This window comes from Dermacentor albipictus, chromosome 2 (genome assembly GCF_038994185.2).
Source record: "Dermacentor albipictus isolate Rhodes 1998 colony chromosome 2, USDA_Dalb.pri_finalv2, whole genome shotgun sequence".
NCBI lineage: Eukaryota > Metazoa > Arthropoda > Arachnida > Ixodida > Ixodidae > Dermacentor > Dermacentor albipictus.
Window position 1 is genome coordinate 169,300,333 of NC_091822.1, and position 20,678 is coordinate 169,321,010.

General features: G+C 45.0%; 1 protein-coding gene across 9 annotated transcripts in view; it reads left to right on the forward strand.

Annotated features, from left to right (window-relative positions):
- The first annotated feature begins 1,789 nt into the window (after window positions 1–1,789).
- The window catches only part of LOC135910628 (uncharacterized), a 38,538-nt gene continuing 19,649 nt past the window's right edge, over window positions 1,790–20,678 (forward strand). For 4 of the 9 annotated variants that reach the window (XM_070534423.1, XM_065442636.2, XM_065442637.2 and 1 more), the window contains exons 1-7: window positions 1,790–2,158; window positions 5,894–5,962; window positions 7,203–7,297; window positions 7,835–7,875; window positions 12,105–12,488; window positions 14,665–14,751; window positions 15,296–15,336. In XM_070534423.1, coding sequence (XP_070390524.1) covers window positions 1,964–2,158; window positions 5,894–5,962; window positions 7,203–7,297; window positions 7,835–7,875; window positions 12,105–12,223 — 519 coding nt within the window. In that variant the 5' untranslated portion in view covers window positions 1,790–1,963 and the 3' untranslated portion in view covers window positions 12,224–12,488; window positions 14,665–14,751; window positions 15,296–15,336. The remainder of the gene's footprint in view (window positions 2,159–5,893; window positions 5,963–7,202; window positions 7,298–7,834; window positions 7,876–12,104; window positions 12,489–14,664; window positions 14,752–15,295; window positions 15,337–20,678) is intronic. The other 5 variants (XM_070534420.1, XM_070534417.1, XM_070534419.1 and 2 more) reach the window with 2 other exon arrangements.

Consider the following 20,678-nt stretch of genomic DNA (forward strand, 5'->3'; position numbering starts at 1 on the left):
TCAAATATGGACAGTCTTCAGTGACGTAAAATCGGCTCTTCAACTACTTAGACTGGTGTTGAAAGAAAGCGCTTATAGAGTGTTGGCTCTTCAAACTGCCGAGTCCAAGAAAACGGCCACCACATCACATTTCAGTGGATTCCCAGTCACTGTGGTATACAGGGAAACGAACTGGCCGACGCCGAAGCGAAGAAAGCACTCGAAGAACGAGAGTCACTGCTTTCAATTCCTTTTTTCAAGAGCGGACGCCAACTGTCTCCTTTCCAGTGTCATCCGAAAATTGACAGCAAAGCACTGGGAAAATCCGGATAATCGCCACAGACGACTCCAGAGATTGGACCCTACCATGAATTTTAGGCTACCACCGAAAATTCAACGAAACTGTGCCAGTCTTCTGCACAGACTAAGGCTGGGGGTAGCGTTTACGCGTGGATACGTGCACCTCATGCGACGCACCGAGTCTCTACACTGTGAGGTGTGCAATGTGACTGAAACTATAGGTCATGTGCTTTTGACTGCCCTAAGTACGTGGAAGAGCGTGAAAGGTTGGACCTTACGCGTCTCGACAGCACACCATTGTCGGAGGACATTATTTTAGGCCCTTGGCCAGATGCTCAATCGAGTTTCAAGGCCATCCAGGCATTACTGAACTTTTAAAAAATTACGGGCCTGGATTGCAGACTTTGAGCATGCCAAATTGCTTGCCCTATGTTCTACATCTTCCTTCTATCGTCATCGTCACCCATCATGCACCTCTTTCTTCCCTCTTTCTTTCCCTCTTCCCCTTCCCCCAATGCCGAGTAGCTGGCTAGAGGAATATACCTCAGGCCGACATCTCAGCATTTCGTATCATTAAACTTCTCTCTCTCTGACCGCAGCCCGATGCTCTGCTTATTTCACCATCCACTACCATGACCCAAGTTGGCGGGAAAGGATAGGCATGGACACATTCACACACAGATAGAGAGATACCACAAACTGAGTGAAGCTCTCCAAAAAATATTCTAAAGACATCAAAACTGTCTAGCTTATTTTTCCGCTTGTGAGCAACTTTCTTGGCCACACGTTTCGGGCGTGCCTATTTTCCGGGCAAGGTATTTTCTGTTGTGAGAACAGTGATGGCCGCACGCTCTCACCTATAGCAAACTAGGTATAAAGATCGGCTTAAGCCCGGTAACAAAGGGACGCTGTCTTCGCCTCGTCTTCGTGGTTTGGTGTTCCCCACTCTTTCTACGCCGGATATGTTTGTGGATATAAAGAATGGATTCACCATCCCGACCCTGCGAAAGTGGATGTCCAGCGAAGCTGTCACCACTGCTAAGGCGGGTACGCAATGGATCATTGCATTAGAGTAATCGTACTAATGGTAACTAACCCCCGTATGCAGAAATGCAACTTAAGTTGAAGCCCATGCTTGACTTGATCAGAGTGACGCCTATCGGGAACGCGCCGAAGGAAATGCAGTGAGCGTCTTTGGGCACGTTAACGCCAGGCGTCATCTAAATCAAGTCAAGCATGTGCTTCGACTTAAGTTGCATTTTTGCATACGGGGGTTAGAGTCATTGGAATGATGGTAACATTGAAAACACACTGCCGCTGGTCGTTGTGGCGTTGCCTCGAACGCAGCAAGCACTCCGATGAACGCACACCGGAACGCATGAAAATGCTTCGGCGTTCCATTGAGCGACGCCCGCGTTGCAAGAGTGCGGAGGCGTCCTTCCCCGCTGGTGACGTCACTGCCCGCCAGGATTTATAAAGGGGTGCGCTGACGATAAACGGGGGTGGGGGCTTGGTTTGCTGGTTGGACTGTTGGCTGTTGTGTTCTTCCGACAGTGCGTCTGCCCCGACGCATTGCCTGCAACGCTACATGGTGTCAGAAGTTTCTGACTAATGTCAGGAAGGTAGCTTCACGCTGTGCTTCTTCGCTGTGGATCTCGCTACAAAGCGTCACGATAACACCACCATGCCTAGTGACGACCCAAGACCGTTTTCCTCCGGAGTGATCACCATCCAGCCACCATCACACTTCAACTTCGAAAGAACGTCCGAATGGCCAACATGGTCGCAAGAATTCGACGACTATCGGGTTGCGTCAGGATTGAACGAGCTCAGCGAGGAAGCTCGAGTGCGGTCTCTGCTTTACGCAATGGACAGACAGGCAAGTACATTTCAAGTGCCCAGTGGAGTTTGCCTCCAGGTCATTATAGCTGGCAGAATCTCGATGCGCAGAGATCGAGAAGGAAGCTCTAGTCCTAACATGGGCAGCGGAGAGCTTTGATGGGTATCTCAGAGGACTCGAGGTAATGTTCCAGACTGATCACAAACTGCTTGTAACGCTGCTGGGCAAGGCACAGCTAGATTTCCTTCCTCCGCGTATTCAGCTCTTCCGGATGAGGCTAATGCGCTACGTGTTCAAAGTTAAGCACGTGCCCGGTAAAAAGCTTGTCTTGGCAGATAACTTTGTCAAGGTCTCCGCTTCGATCGAGCCAGATTGATTATCAAGCAATGTCTGTATCTGAAGTCGATTGTTTTGCCCGACGTTGCGTTGATACCGTGGCTGAAGTTAGCGGATTTGAGAAGGCGAAGCAGGGTCAGGCAGAAGATACCGTCTGCCAAACGTTGGTTCGCTGCTGTCGAAACAGGTAGCCATGATATTGGTCCCTTCAAGTCTATATGCAACCATAGTGGCAATATAGGCCGGAAATCCCAGTTTGTAATGGGATTCTGATGAAAGACATGCGCCTCGTCATACCGCAGTGCCAAAGAGTCCAAGTCTTGAGTCACCTACATGATGGTCTCTAGGGCATCACTAAATGCCAAGGGCGTGCGCGTGACACTGTGCGGTGGCCGGGACTAAGCTCGGAACTAGCAAAGTTAGTAAACAAACTGGAGAGTGCTGTATGTCGCGCGAACAGGTCGCACAACCAATGATCTCGTCAAAAACCCGATGCTTCCTTGGCAGAAAGTCGGCATTCATCTTTGACAAATTAATCTGGGCCTTGTTGATTACCTGTCACGATATCCAGAAGTTGCTCGTCTCGCAGCGGCTACCAGTGACCGCGTAGTAAACCAGCTTAAGAGCATCTTTGCCCGGCATGGTATTCCTGAAATGGTGTTCGCAGATAATAAAACCCACTTTATCTCGTCAGCATTTTACTAATTTTCTCAAGACTATGGGTTCCGACGTGACGTCCAGCCCAAGATATTTACAAGCCAACGGAGAGGTCGAGAGTATAGTTAAGACGATAAAAGGGCTTATTCAGAAATCCTGCGACCAACACCTGGCCTTACCAGCCGAAAGCTGATACAACTTCCCACAGGCCGTAAGCTCGCCAAACACTGATATAAGTTTGCTCCAGCTGGCAAGTGAGCAGACTGCCGGGTCAGATGATGGTAAAGAAAGACAGCTTGTTCCGTTGCCTGCGGATCAACCGAGTGCTTACGTGACACGCTCGGGAAGAAGAGTGATTGTACCGGAAAGATATGGATGCGAGCAGTAAAAAATTTTGTGGCATGGTTAAAGTGTGTTTGTTGCGCGTCCAATGTCGGAAGTGCTCTATTGTGTGACCAATGTGACTGTTCTTTTCTTGGGCCAGTGCACTGATATTGCCGAAGGGCTCCTTAAAAGAAGCGAATATGTGGCATTGCCTCGAACGCAACCAGCGCTCGATGAACGCGCACTGGAACGCGTCAGAGTACTCCGGCGTTCCACTGAGCGACGCCCGCGTTGCAAGACTGCTGCAGCGTCCGAGCTCACTGGTGACGTCAGTGCCCACCAGGATGTATAGCGGCGCACTGACACTAAAAGGGGTGGGGGGGGCAGTTCTTGGTTTGAGGCTTGGACTATTGTCTGTTATGTTATTCCAACACTGCGTCTGCCCCGACACAGTAGCAGCAACGCTACATTCGTATTGCCGTTTCTTTTTCATTTTCCCGCTCGTATTTCCGCACGTATTCACGACCATTCCGCAAGTCGGATAAGGCACACCTAACCGACGCACTGCCTATGTAAGCCCTGTGCCTCTGACAGCCGTGGAGCGTAGGGTGTTTTGACGTTTTGTTTTCCTTTTATTGCGGCAGCAATAATATGGACCCTCCAGTCACAATTCCGTCGTCGCCGTCACCCCGAGGCACTGTATAAAGACCAAGCGCGATAAAATCGTCACCGCGCGCCGTATTGCGGGTGATACCGTGGGAGGGTGAGCGGGCGATCCCGGCTCAATCTCGCGCTCGCAAAGAACGAAAGCGGGGAGGAAGCGCGCCGTCTTCGGTCGTGCGCAAGGCTCCTTGCTGAGGGGTGGGCGTTCTGCTCCGGAGGGCCGTGCGTTCCTTGCTCGGGCCCCTGAATATTGAAAGTCGGTTGTGAAGGGTACAGCGTCCGCCGTGCGCTGTTTTCACGGCTTAGTTAGGGTTGATGCGAGAGGCAGCACGAACGTGAATTAGCTCACTGCTGCTACCACGCTTGCTGATTCCAGCGTTTTGACAGCGAGCTCCCGCGGTTATCGATTGAAATCTGTTCATTGAGATGTGTTCATGCTTGTTAATTTAGTTAGTATGCCTACCTTTACAACATTATATGGCCGATAAAGCTACTATGCTTACTTCGTCTAGCTGTCCACTAATTAGCTATCGCAATCGATGCTTCAACTTCCGGGCAAAACTGCGTCTTTACATGTCTCTCTCTCTCTCTCTCTCTCTCTCTTTGCAGCCAAATTCTGTACGTGAGCTCACCCGGGCAAGTCCGTGCGCAATTGCGAACTCTTGGAGAAAGTTCCAAGCTACTGCTATTTGCTTCGTTTATTCTAATATCACGCATGATTTTTCTGCAGTGTGTGAATTTGTGAACTAATCCATTAAATTTACTATCAGTCAGTATATATTAGGCACGTGAACCACTTGAAAGCTGGAAGTGTCCACCATGCGCTCGAATGTGGCCGCCGAACTACGAGTAAATAGACTGCATTGCATTGTATTGAATCGATAGATCTTGTACTTATTGTTTAGGTGGTTTTCTAACGGTGTAAGTCGTGTGTGATAGTTTGACAGCAGCTGAAGTGATGGTCAGTCGAAGAGAAATGACGAGCACCGCGAACCCACTCAAGGACGTTATCGATATGAGGTATGGGTACACGACCATTCCGCAAGTCGGATAAGGCACACATAACCGACGCACTACCTATGTAAGCCCTGTGCCTCTGACAGCCGTGGAGCGTAGGGTGTTTTGACGTTTTGTTTTCCTTTTATTGCGGCAGCAATAATATGGACCCTCCAGTCACAATTCCGCCGTCGCCGTCACCCCGATGCTCTGTATAAAGTCCAAGCGCGATAAAATCGTCACCGTGCGCCGTATTGCGGGTGATACCGTGGGAGGATGAGCGGGCGATCCCGGCTCAATCTCGCGCTCGCAAAGGAAGAAAGCGGGGAGGAAGCGCGCCGTCTTCGGTCGCGCGCAAGGCTCCTGGCTGAGGGGTGGACGTTCTGCTCCGGAGGGCCGTGCGTTCCTCGCTCGGGCCCCTGAATATTGAAAGTCGGTTGTGAAGGGTACAGCGTCCGCCGTGCGCTGTTTTCACGGCTTAGTTAGGGTTGATGCGAGAGGCCGCACTAAGTTTGAATTAGCTCACTGCTGCTACCGCGCTTGCTGATTCCAGCGTTTTGACAGCGAGCTCCCGCGGTTATCGATTGAAATCTGTTCGTTAAGATGTGTTCATGCTTGTTAATTTAGTTAGCATGCCTTCCTTTACAACTTTATGCGGCCTATAAAGCTACTATGCTTACTTCGTCTAGCTGTTTACTAATTTGCTATCGCAATCGATGCTTCACCTTTCGGGTGAAACTGCGCTTTTACATCTCTCTCTCTATCTCTCTCTCTCTCCCTCTCTCTCTCTCTTTGCAGCCAAATTCTGTACGTGAGTTCGCCCGGGCAATCCGTGCGCAATCGCAAACTCTTGGAGAAAGTTCCCAGGTGCTGCTATTTGCTTCGTTTATTTTAATATCACGCACGATTTTTATGCAGTGTGTGAACTTGTGAACTAATCCATTAAATTTACTATCAATCAGTGTATATTATACGGTTTACGGTAAATAGAACAGGCAGCATCGGAATTCATGCGTTGTATGGAGCCGCTGTTTAGCTCAAGGGAAAGCCACTAGTATGAAAAATATTGTCATATGATAGGAGAATGCGGCAGACAAATTCAGCTTCCCCAGACAACAGGCACGGCGAAATCGACACCACCAGTAGAAAACTTGAAAGTCTCATTTATTAGGCATCTGGTTCCACGTGCCATATACTTAAGTACACATTCTTAAACTAGTTAGGCCCTTTGGGGTGCATATTTGCAACGCAAGAATAATCGCCTTCTGTCGCGTCCGCGTTTCCTTTCTTTAACGTTGTGAACCCGGTACTCACAAGTCGCGAACGGCATGCGCGTTATCAGCATGACAAAGCATTCTCGACAGGAAATTACCGAGCGCAGCGTTTTCAACAAAGGAAACGCAAGCAAGAAAGATAGATGATGAGTATTGTTGCATGGTAAATATATCCCCCCCCCCCCCACCCCCCCACCCAAGGATGTCCGTTTGTTTAAAAGTATAGACTACCTTAAACCAGATGCTTCAATGAACGCCACTTCGTGTTCCTGAAAGCATCAAGCTCGGGTGGCGACACCTCTCGTGGCAGCACTTGTCTCATAAAACCATAATGCCCTCGCCTATATACTGCTGCAAAATGCAGCTGGTGTAAAGACGGGGAATGTTGACACAAAAAGGCGTCGGTGTTTACTACGTAGATAGGCAATTTTTTTAAGGATACGTTGGCTTATTGCCAGTGCCAAGCCATTCTGTTCTTCGATAACTGCGTCAACCGTTGATACATGCTGGACAAGCAGGTTGAATACACCACCAGAAATACCTTGCAGCATATCGGCAACATTGTCTCAGTGACGTGGGCGTCACAGAGGATGCCTTATTTATGTGTGGCTCGAATTACATCCGCACGTGGCCGCGTAATGCATGTGTACACAGCGTGCGGGTAGCCGCTATGGCCACCAAACAGTTATGTAGCTTTTTATTCAGTTTCCAAATTAATGAGTTATTCTTCGTATGTCTTGAAGTAGAGTTGAGATGGGGCACCTTTACTTTAAACATCGCTTTTGCGAACATGACAGCATCCACCTCATGTTTACGTTGATGGGTCTATGCAGGTGCCCAGCGGCCACGGGAAACGGTGCACGATGGACATCGTGATCAAGATCTTCTACAAAAGCGATGACCACTCGGTGACTGTCAAGTTAATCAGGTAGGGTCCTCAAAATAGCTTCGTCGTGACAAGCACAAAGAATGCTACTTCCGCCAAGATGTTACGTGGGAAAATACAGTCAACAAAAGCACACATAAAGTTGACAGGAAAATACCAATAACTGAATAAAAAGCGACATGTCGGGTCAGCTCAATAATTGTCGCCGTCAATCTTAGAACCGATGGGCCTCTTTCTCAAAAATGGTGTCGGCCCGTTGCAATAATATCGGCTGTATGGAAGTTCAGCTATCTATAAATTTTCGTCAGAGGCCTAGTGATTAATCAAATCGCTGCTAGTTCTTCGAGAATTATAAATAGCGGAATGTGTAAAAAAATAATTTTAGTTTTTGAGAAGAGGTTTTAAAGCCCCATTTGCGTCTTTCCGGTCACGGTCACGCAGTCATCTTGGCGGAGTGGCAGTCGGCGCCAGACATTTTATTTTGTCCCCCCTATTAAGTACGTGTAATCCACAAGACCTTGAAAAGGAGAAAACTATTTCGCTTTTATATCATGACACAACCTTTTCTTTTTATTACAGAGGAGGGGCAAGCCTGGTGTTGCCATTCATGCTATGCCTGCGTAAGATACGTTTTGGAATATGCGTTCCCTTGTGTAGTTCTGTATTTTGAGTGCAGGAAAAAAATGTAACAGTTAAGCTTAATGATAGCAATGTTGTACGCATAGCTGTGAACAAGCGAGGATATGATGTATCAAGGGTACCGGGCTTGGCGGTGGGGTATTACATGTTTAAAAGAAATCTCCACAATCGACAACAAAGGAATAGATATCCATATTCAGATATGTCCAGATATGTGCACACCTGAAAACCGATCTCAAAATAAGGTTTCGTGAAGCGAACATTTCAGGGTCACATTATTCATAGCAAACCATTCAACTGTGGTAACCCTATCCAGTGCAATATGTCTGATGTCGCGTAATTTTACGTTTATCGTTTACCAATGTCACAACAATAATTTCTTGCAATAGCGATGTTCATGCGCTAAACCACTCACAAAGCTACGCCGAAATCGAAACACCGAAACACACGAACAAACAGTGTTGTGTATGACGCAGCGGTGTCCCTCATCAGGATGAAGGCGATGTCAGTTCAACTCTGAGGCTTTACGTGCTAAACCACAACACGATTACGAGGCACGCCGTGGTTCGGTAGCATGGGTTGATTTTGACCACCGTGGGGCTCCTTAACGCGCACCCAAACGACTGGCGCTTTTTCATTTCGCCTCCAACAAAATGCAACCGCTGCTGCCGGGATTTGATCCACGCCTTCGGGCTCAGCAACGCAACCCCAAAGCCACTATGCCACCACGAAGGGTGAAGGTGATGCATGGTGCTTGTTGGGAGAATAATTATGGCGAGCAATGTATTCAGAGATACAAATGTAACAACATTCAGGAATTGCAAATCGCTTTTGCTATATATAGCAGAACATATCCTTTCCGTCAGACTGTTGAAGAATGACCAGATTTCCAGAAGCACGTCTCAAGTAGCCCCGATAGTGGTATATTCCAAATATAGGATATACAAGAAAATCAAAAGAAGCTGTTGGATATCGCCCGCTTTTCCATTAGGTCGTCTCTGTCTGTCAGAGATAGCCACGAGTAGCGATCGTAGGAGAAGGCCTTACGTCGCGATTTGTTATCCTATTGTCCAAAAGAGTGCGGTGTTCAGTCACAGTGCATCAATGTTGAAAATTTTGTTTGTTATTATGCATTTCGAAGGATTAGTGGCACTTACTATGTTGCTCCAAAATAAATTTAGTGATAACTAATATATACAGTCATTAGAACTAACAACTAAACAACTAATACAACTGACACGCCTAATAAAATCAGGAAACCCCTAAAATATTATGCATTACTACATTTACACGATTGTGTGCGTTAGATAAGCCCCAAATCCGACAGTGGGCACACATTTTTGGTGTCGTTATTACAGCTTCATAGCGCTGAAAATAAAGGAGCGTTCACTGGCTCTACATTATCGATCACAATTTTGGGTTCTATGCACAACTCACTCGGGACGAGACAGCAACGAATGAGACGCGAAGCCCGAGAATAGTGGCAAGTAATGCTACACTTTAAGAACGATGTATATGAAAAGACCCAGACACGCGTTCAAGATGAAGCTGTAGGTCGCGAACTCCCAAATGTATACATAGTAGAGGAGAATTCGATTTTCACAGCGACTGCAGCCCTGATTCTGATTAAGTCTGTTGCATTAAAAAAAAATTAGGAAATATTAACCTCTGGAAGCTGATTTAAATTGTAGTCGTATGTTTATTGTAATAATATTGCATCTTGCAAAACCTGAATAACTATACACAGGAACCAATTGACTTGTCAGCCTGTACTTCAGAAAAAAAAAATCAATATCCAATTCTGTAAAGTACCTCTGTTACCAAAATTGACGCCGACAAAATTGAAGTATCGGATATGCCACTTTCCCGTGATAAACACATTTGCGAAATCCTTGCTAACAATAAAATAACTTACGTAAACGGACATAAATATAGGGGCTCTAACAGATGCGTTTACAAAACTGATGTCTGGTTTTGATCTAATGATAAGGATTTAAAAAGTTCGCGCTTCACTGGTATTCTGCAAATTTGCGAAAATTTTCGCATTTTTGTAAAAGGTCTGCGGTCCTTAACCAGAAGTCACCTTGTTAGTGTTGCTAGGATCAAACAGTCTCTCTAATATTCAACGACTTCTATTCTGGTCATCCCAGCGGCTATCGTGAAGGATTTGCGCCGTTATGCATGCATTTTACTATAGCAAAATTTTAGTTAGGCCCGAGCTAAAGCTTCTTCTAAAGTGTTGATAGCAACTGTAGAAATACAGACTCACAACCAGATGCACGACGAATTGGAGTAGAGTAGGGGAGCTTTCGGATCATTATCTTTTTTTAGTTGAGTTTTCCGCAATGTGCCTATGTGTCTCTATGTAAGGGAGAAGTGATCCCTGCTGAAATTAGTTATCCTTAGACAGGCCTTCTTCCTTTGTCATGGCAACTATTTGCAGTCTGGTACGGATTCCACTATAGTTATCAGCATCTTCCTATCTCCGTTCACGCAACCTCTCGTGTGACACTTGTTGCTGCGTTCCCCGCACTACAGAGAACAAAACGCCACCACTTGCGTGCCGTAGCAATGCTGTCTTAATTATGACGAAAAAGCCGCAAACGCGCCCCACGCTTCCCACAACGGTTGCACCTTGGTGTCAACGCACTGATAAAATGTTCATCTTAGAGGTATGCGCGCATGACAGTTCCTGACAGCCGTAAGTGGATTACTATAGCCCAGACTTGAAACATTCCGGAGCAAGCTAACCTATTTGCGCGAAAGACATTTCCTGACAACGTCATGAATGTAGCAGTTGCATCGATGATACTGTTACGGAGCGATCGATACGCTGGTGAACGGGTGGTTCGGCAGAACGATGAAGACGACTATGAGGGCGCTTGTGCGTGGGCGGGATCAACCACCTCTTCTTAGCCCAGCTTTTTCTGTATTCAGTAGATATATCGGTTCGCTTACATCACGCCTCCGTGAAAACATTTCGTGTCTATTCATAGCGGAAATTGTATATTACATAGACAGAATTACGTTTTTCGCCGCCTATTTGAAAGCAGCAATAATGCTGGAATACCAGACGTAAAAATAGATGATTGTCATGTATTAGACGAAGAGAAAGGGAGACGAGGGGCCCGATTTTTTAAGGACACCGTTTCTGTAAGAACTCTGACCCACGTTTGTTAGTCTGAACCGTATGAAGACAACAGATAATGAAGAAATGTAAAGCATAGGGTAAATTATCTGTTTTGGATTAAGTGCAAATATTAGGAGCTCAACACAACTGGCGGAAGAAACAACTTGCCGACGGTGTTATCCGAACCCTCAACTTCCGCATTACGCGCGGGATTCGCAACCAATTGTGCTAAGGCGACGGTGGTAGTTCCCACATCCATGCCTAATTCGTGGGTATTTATGTACAAGGCATAATTCAAGGAGTGCTATCCAGCGACACAGTTTCACTGCGGAACCGAAAATAAACCTTGCGTAAGCGACTTTGTTTCTGCATTGCTTTGAAATCTTTGGCACTGTTTTACTTTTGGTAATTATATTTTACGCTAGTTTATTCAGCAGGTGGGGAAGAGGCGCTAGAACAATATAACAGTCGGTTGTTGCGAAATAGTTTGTTACTTTTGATATTAAAGCTACCGAATAGTAAATTATCGAACGGGAATAAAATATTACACACCAGCTTTTCATATTCCACACTTTGAGTATTCGCCCACCCTATAGTAAATATAGCTAAAGGTTTCTACAACCTGCTGGTAATTCACTATTTTCTTTCAGACGCACAAAAATTAGACCAACATGGCACGTCTAGGTAGACTATTTGCTTCACGTTATATTATATTACATTAAAATATATATGTTCCTAAAATTCGCTTCACTGATATCGCTACAATATAAGTGACATTTTTGTCTCTCTTCAGCGGCGCAGTGCAATAAATATTGGCAACACTATAATGGTTCATAATGTCCAACTGAAAACGAGATCTGTCGATGTAGAAAATATCGTAGAAGCCTTTTATTCTCAGTTTTGTCTCCAATTCAACCATCTATCTCCAAAACCATACCTTGCGAGGTTTCTCGAAGTCTCATCAAGCACACGAAATTGATTGAATCTATGAGTGGTCCCTCGTAATTGTTGTCTTCATACAGCTTCAATTTGAGAATGGTGACCTTGTTCACGCCATGCCTTTTCTCTCATTACCTGCAGTGATAACGGCAGTGGTGTATGGAGGATTCTTCTGGGTCCTCTCGTTCATGGGTTTCCAAGAGACTGGGGTCGCCGCGAACAGCTTCGCTGCCTGGTGGCAGTCCACGTATCCGAATTGACACGTGCCACCAGGTAGCTTGTTCGCGAGGCTCCAGTCGCTTGGTACCGTGGGCCCTAACCGAAGAGACTTCCTCCTGACCCTCTTAGCCGTGTCGGCAGTGGTGTCAGCCATGGGTTGACACCTTGGGATGGCTGCTCGGGTGCTGCCAAACTTCCAAGCACGGCTACTGCCGCGACACAACAACTGGCAGCCAGCAGCCACGAGCAGCCACGCAAGCAGGGCATCACCATGGCCCCTCCCTGCGGAGCCTCTGCGTCACACCAGTGCGTAGCGCTCCACTCGTATCCCTCCCCCCTTCACCTCTCCACTCCTAAAGATATTTCTGGCTACGCCGTTGCATGTCGACTGCTCTGTAAGTGGAGAACAGGGGATAGAAGGAAAGGAGACGAGTACAAAGCAAACCGCGTTTGTCCCCGGAGCTTGATCAGTGATCAGCGGAATTTCATCCTTCTGCTCGGAGTTCCTTTAGAAACACCGTCCGAGAATTTTCCGTTCTGATAGTGGATGATAGTTCAACGTCTGTTAAGTGCGCGCAGAAATGTGCAGTTCTCATACGGGAGTCTCTCTCAGTACAGTCACTGTATATGGAAGCGGTATATTCATGAACACGGATAAAGGTATGATAACCTGTCTTTCTCTACATTTTTTGTGCATAGCTAAGAGTGCTTCGATTCAACCATGCTTATTGACTTGTTTTAATATGACAAGGTTATGAGAGGCATAGTGGTTGTGAGACTCCGGGTTGGCTTATACCCGTGTCACACGGGCAACTCGGATCTCCTTCAAACTTCCTTCCCTTAAAGGACCGCAAGGGAGTTTCACCTCAAAGGAGTTAGCTCCGTGTCACACGGCCTATAAGCAAACTTTTGAAAGCTGCCGCTGGGGCCCATTAGGCGCTGCTCACCTCGTACACAGTCATGAAAGAAACACGTTATATATTGCTAAAAAGTTTTGGTTACTTGTCTCTTCTTGTCAAACGCAGCAGCCATTCCGAGTACACCCGGTTCGAGAGTCGAATGTAGCTGCTCAGCTCAGATATCTTTTTCAGTGCTCAAATACTGTATTATATGCAATGAAAACAGTTATAATTGCTGGACTCGAAATTCAAGCACGCTGGGAACAAGAGTACTCCCTTCAGTTTGCAGCAAAATTCAGTAAGTGAGCCCGCCCGGGCAACTCCGCGCGCAATTGCGAACTCTTGGAGAAAGGTCGAAGCTGCTGCTATTTGCTTCATTTATTTTTATATCACGCACAATATTTCTACAGTGCGTGGATTTGTGAACTAATCCATTAAATTTACTATTAATCAGTGGATATCATACGGTTTACGGTAAATAGAACAGGCAGCATCGGAATTCATGCGTTTGTATGGAGCCGCACTTTAGCTCAAGGGAAAGCCACCAGCCTGAAAAATATTGTCATATGATAGGAGAATGCGGAAGACAAATTCAGCTTCCCCAGAACACGGGCACGGTGCAATCGACATCACCAGTGGAAAACTTAAAAGGTTAATATATAAAGCATCCGGTTCCACGTACCATATACTTAAGTATACATCTTTAAACAAGTTACGCCATTACGTGTGTATATTTGCCACACAACAATAATCGTCATCTGTCTTATCCGCGTTTCCTTTCTTTAACGCTGCGAACCCGGTACTTATGTCATGAACGGAATGCGCGTTATCAGCATGACAGAGCATTCTCGAGAGGAAATTACCGAGCGCAACGTTTTCAGTAAAAGAAATGCAAGCAAGACATATGATGACTACTGTTGCATGGCAAATATACCTCACTCCCCATCAAAGGAGGTACGTTTGTTTAAGAGTATAGAGTGCCTTCAACCGGATGCTTCAATGAAAGCTACTTTGTCTTCCTGAAAGCATCAAGCTCGGGTGGACACCTCTCGTGGCAGCACTTGTGTCATAACACCATTATGTTGTCGCGTATACTGCTGCAAGATGCAGCTGGTGTAAAGACGGGGAATGTTGCCACAAAAAGGGGTTTACTACGTAGATAGACAATTTTTTGAAGGATACGTCGGCTTTTTGCTAAGACCAAGCGGTCCTGTTCTTCGATAACTGCGTCAACCGTTGATACATCCTGGACAAGCAGGATGAATACACCACCAGAAATACCTTGCAGCATATCGGCAACATTGTCTGAGTGACGTGCACATGGGCGTCATAGAGGATGTCTTATTTATGTGTGGCTCGAATTACATCCGCACACGACCGCGTAATGCATGTGTACGCAGCGTGCGGGTAGCCGCTACGGTCACTGAACAGTTATGTTGCTTTTGATTCAGTTTCCCAACTAATGAGTTAGTCTTCGTATATCTTGAAGTGGAGTATGTCTTGATGTGGCACCTTTATTTTAAACATTGCTTTTGCGAACATGACAACATCCACCTGATGTTTACGTTGATGGGTCTGCGCAGGACCCACCGGCCCCCACCCCTGAAGATGGACGTTACCATCAAGTATGTCAACGGCGATGACAACAGTACCACCATCAAAATTCTCAGGTAGGATCCGCAAAGTATCTTCGTCGGGACAAGCACAAAGAATGCCACTTCCACCAAGATGTTGCGTGGGAAGATACAGACAACCGAAGCACACATAAAGTATAGACAGACAAATACTAATAGCTGAATAAAAAGCGACATGTCGCTTCAGCTCAGGAATTGTCGCCGTCAATCCTAGAACCGATGGGCCTCTTTCTCAAAAATGGTGTCGGGCCGTGGCAATATTACCGGCTGTATGGAAGTTCAGCTATCTATAAATTTTCATCAAAGGCAGAGCCATTATTCAAATTACTGATAGTTCTTTGAGAATTATTAAAAGGGGAATGTCTAAAATAAAATAATTTTAGTTTCTAAGAAGAGCTTTTAAAGCCCCGTTTGCGTCTTTGCGGGCGGTCAGGGTCACGCAGTGATCTTGGCGGAGTGGCAGTCGGCGCCAGACATATTATTTAGTGTCACCTAATAAGTACGTGTAGGCCACAAGACCTTGAAAAGGAGAAAAATATTTCGCTTTTCTTTCATGACACAACTTTTCTCTTTCTTACAGGGGTGGAGGGAGCCTGGTGGGGTCAATATTACTGTCTTTGGGTAAGATACATTTTGGAATATGCGTTCCTTTGTGTAGTTCTGCATTGTGAGTGCAAAAAAAGACTGGACCAGTTAAGCCTAATGATAGCAATGTTGTACGCATAGCTGTGAACAAGCGAGGATATGGTGTTTCAAGGGTACCGGTCTTGGCGGCAGGGTATCACATGTTTAAAAAAATCTTCACAATCGACAGCAAAGGAGTAGATATCCATATTCAAACATGTACAGATATGTGCACACCTGAAAATCGATCTGAAATGAAGGTTTCATGAAGCGAACATTTCAGGGTCACATAATTAATTGCGAACCATTCAATTGTGGTAATTGTATACAGTGCAACATGCGTGAGGTCATGTAATCTTTACGTTTATCTTTTACAAATGTCACAGCAATAATTTCATGCAATAGCAATGTTCGTGCGCTAAACCACTCGCAAAGCTACGCCGAGATCGAAACACCGAATCACACGAACAAACAGTGTTGTGTATGACGCAGCGGTGTCCCTCATCAGGATTAAGGCGATGTCAGTTCAACTCTGAGGCTCTACGTGCTAAATCACATCACGATTACGAGGCACGCCGTGGTTCGGTAGCATGGGTTGATTTTGACCACCGTGGGGCTCCTTAACGTGCACCCAAATGACTGGCGCTTTTACATTTCGCCTCCAACAAAATGCAACCGCTGCTGCCGGGATTTGATCCACGCCGTCGGGCGCAGCAACGCAACCTCAAAGCCACTATGCCACCACGAAGGGTGAAGGTGATGCATGGTGCTTGTTGGGAGAATAATTATGGCGAGCAATGTGTTCAGAGATAGAAATGTAAAAAAAATTCAGGAATTCCAAATCGCTTTTGCTATATATAGCAGAACATATCCTTTCCTGCAGACTGTTGAAGAATGACCAGATTTCCAGAAGCACGTCTCAAGTAGCCCAGATAGTGGTATATTCCAAATATAGGATATACAAGAAAGTCAAAAGAAGCTGTTGCATATCGCGCGCTTTTCCATTAGGTCATCTCTGTCTGTCAGAGATAGCCACGAGTAGCGATCGTAGGAGAAGGCCTTACGTCGCGATTTGTTATCCTATTGTCCAAAAGAGTGCGGTGTTCAGTCACAGTGCATCAATGTTGAACATTTTGCTTGTTATTGTGAATGTCGAAGGATTCGGCGGCACTTACGATGTTGCTCCAAAATAAATTTAGTAATAACTAATAAATACAGTGATTAGAACTAACAACTAAACAACTAATACAACTAATCGTTCTACAACTAAACTAATACAACAATACAACTAAACGAATCGTTGCACACAATTGTTTAGTAGAGACCTAAATACTCCGTTAAAACCCTGTTCCTGAAAAGAGCTGATTAACTAAGTCGAAACCTGTTTCAGAAGCGCAGTTGAAGAGTTGTCGAAAGAAAAGAAAAATGAGTGGGACAGTGAAGATTTGAGCAACGTGTTCAATCTCCGGTAATTCTCTAGTCGCCGACTGATTTCTTTTGTCTTGTGCTGTTGTGGACTTGTATGTGCTGGAAATAATATACAAAATGTACCATCTGCACAAAACATCAGATAACAAATGACTGCTATTTTGCGACTGGCATCATGTAAACGCTACTCTGCTTTCACAATAACTTCTTCAGTATTATATACGATGCTAAGACACAAGTGCCTCCCCTACCACCAGGTTAGAACTAACAACTAAACAACTAATACAACTAACACACCTAATAAAATCAGAAAATCCCTTCAATATTATGGGTACTAGATTTACAGGAATGTGAGCGTTGGATAAGCATCAAATCAGAGAGTGTGTACACAATTTTGGTGTCATTATTACAGCTTCATAGGGCTGAAAAATAAAGGTGCGTTCACTGGCTCTACATTATCGATCACAATTTTGGGTATATGCACAACTCACTCGGGACGAGACAGCAACGAATGAGACGCGAAGCCCGAGAAAAGTGGCAAGTAATGATACACTTTCAGAACGATGTATATGAAAAGACCCAGACACGCGTTCAAGATGAAGCTGTAGGTCGCCAACTCCCAAATGTATACATAGTAGCGGAGAATTCTATTTTCACAGCGACTGCATCCCTGATTCTGATTAAGTCTGTTGCATTAAAAAAAATTAGGAAATAGTAACCTCTGGCAGCTGATTTAAATTGTAGTCGTATGTTTATTGCAATAATATTGCATCTTGCAAAACCTGAATAACTATACACAGGAACCAGTTGACTTGTCAGCCTGTACTTCAGAAATAAAAATCGATATCCAATTCTGTAAAGTACCTCTGTTACCAAAATTGACGGCGACAAAATTGAAGTATCGAATATGCCACTTTCCCGTGATAAACACATTTGCGAAATCCTTGCTAACAATAAAATAACTTACGTAAAGGGACATAAATATAGGGGCTCTAACAGATGCGTTTACAAAACTGATGTCTGGTTTTGATCTAATGGTAAGGATTTAAAAAGTTCGCGCTTCACTGGTATTCTGCAAATTTGCGAAAATTTTCGCATTTTTGTAAAAGGTCTGCGGTCCTTAACCAAAAGTCGCCTTGCTAGAGTTGCTAGGATCAAACAGTCTCTCTAATATTCAACGACTTATATTCTGGTCATTCTAGCGGCTATCGTGAAGGAGTTGCGCCGTTATGCATGCATTTTACTATAGCAAAATTTTAGTTGGGCCCGAGCTAAAGCTTCTTCTAAAGTGTTGATAGCAACTGTAGAAATACAGACTCACAACCATATGCACGACGAATTGTAGTAGAGTAAGGGAGCTTTCGGATCATTATCTTTTTTTAGTTGAGTTTTACGTAATGTGCCTATGTGTCTCTATATAAGGGAGAAGTGATCCCTGCTGAAATGAGTTATCCTTAGACAGGCCTTCTTCCTTTGTCATGGCAACTATTTGCAGTCTGGTATGGATTCCACTATAGTTATCAGCATCTTCCTATCTCCATCCACGCAACCTCTGGTGTGGTGCTTGCTGCTGCGTTCCCGACACTACAGAGAACAAAACACAACCACTTGCATGCCGTAGCAATGCTGTCTTAATTATGACGAAAAAGCCGCTAACGCGCTCCACGCTTCCCACAACGGATGAACCTTGGTTGCAACGCAATGATAAAATGTTCATCTTAGAGGTATGCGCGCATGACAGTTCCTGACTGCCGCAAGTGGATTACTATAGCCCAGATTTGAAAAATCCCGGAGCAAGCTAACCTATTTGCGCGAAAGACGTTTCCTGACAACGTCATGAATGTAGCAGTTGCGTCGATGATACTGTTACGGAGCGATCGATACGCTGGTGAACGGGTGGTTCGGCAGAACGATGAAGACGACTATGAGGACGCTTGCGCGTGTGCCGGATCAAGCACTTCTTCTTAGCCCAGCTTTTTCTGTATTCAGTAGATATATCGGTTCGCTTACATCTCGCCTCCGTGAAAACATTTCATGTCTATTCATAGCGGAAATTGTATATTACATAGACAGAATTACGTTTTTCGCCGCCTATTTGAAAGCAGCAATAATGCTGGAATACCAGACGTAAAAATAGATGATTGTCATGTATTACACGAAGAGAAAGGGAGACGAGGGGCCCGATTTTTTAAGGACACCGTTTCTGTAAGAACTCTGACCCACGTTTGTTAGTCTGGACCCTATGAAAATAACAGATAACGAAGAAAAGTAAAGCATAGGGTAAATTATCTGTCTTTGATTAAGTGCAAATATTAGAAGCTCAACACAAGTGGTCGAAGAAACAACTTGCTGACGGTGTTATCCGAACCTAAAACTTCCACATTACGCGCGGAATGCACAACCAATTGCGCTAAGGCGACGGCAGTAGTTCCCACATGCATGCCTAATTCGTGGGTATTTATGTACAAGGTCATAGTCAAGGAGTGCTAACCAGCGACACACTTTCACTGCGGAACCGAAAATAAAGCTTGCGTAAGCGATTTTGTTTCTGCATTGCTTTTAAATCTTTGTCACTGTTTTAATTTTGGTAATTATTATTATTTATTAATATAATATTATTATTATTAATATAATATTAGTAATATTATTATTAATTATTATTTGGTAATATTAGAAGCTCAACACAAGTGGTCGAAGAAACAACTTGCTGACGGTGTTATCCGAACCTAAAACTTCCACATTACGCGCGGAATGCACAACCAATTGCGCTAAGGCGACGGCAGTAGTTCCCACATGCATGCCTAATTCGTGGGTATTTATGTACAAGGTCATAGTCAAGGAGTGCTAACCAGCGACACACTTTCACTGCGGAACCGAAAATAAAGCTTGCGTAAGCGATTTTGTTTCTGCATTGCTTTTAAATCTTTGTCACTGTTTTAATTTTGGTAATTATATTTTACGCTAGTTTATTCAGCAGGTGGGGAAGAGGCGCTAGAACAATAAAACAGTTGGTTGTTGCGAAATAGTTTGTTACTTTTGATATTAAAAGCTACGGAATAGTAAATTATCGAACGACAATAAAATATTACACTCCAGCTTTTCATATTCCACACTTTCATTATTCGCCCACCCTATAGTAAATATAGCTAAAGGTTTCTACAACCTGCTAGTAATTAACTACCATATTTTCCAGTGTATTAGACGCGGTTTTTTTCCAAAAATCTTGCTGGTGCGTCCTATACAAGGGTGCGTCTTATATGCGAATTTTTCGTTTTTTTTTGCGGGTTCAGAAATTACTCAGGTTCATGCTCAAGCTTTTTTCACCGAAAAAATATCACTACCAATGATGCGGTAGTAGCACGGTTAATACTTCAATACGGGGACCGCCGTGCGCAACTTTTTTTAGGTGAACTTTATCATGAAACGGCGGGGATTACGACTTCCAGAATCGCAAACACGCGGTCGTTTCGGAGGCGCAAGCAAAAGTAATGTGAAATTCCCAAAGATGGCGACAGTCGCGCTTCTCGACATTGTCAAGACAAGCCAAGCCGGCGTTCTTTTTTAGTCATTCTTTGCAACTTCGCAACCGTGTACGTATTACGTCTGTGTTGGTGAATTCGGCGTGTGTTTTCCACTACCTACACCTGTCGTGCTCGGTCTTACTACAGTATGCCACCGAAGTTGCGCAAGAGCTACACCGCAAAGTTCAAATTATCTGCGGTCGAGTATGCTACCGAAAACGGAAATCGGGCTGCGGGCCGCCATTTCGACGTCACCGAGAAGATGATTCGCACGTGGCGACAGTCGTCCGCCAAACTGCAGGCGATGAAGAGCGGAAAGAAGGCTGACCGCGGGAAGAAGGCGCGGTGGCCTGAACTTGAAGACCGGCTCCTCAAGTGGGCTCTTGAACA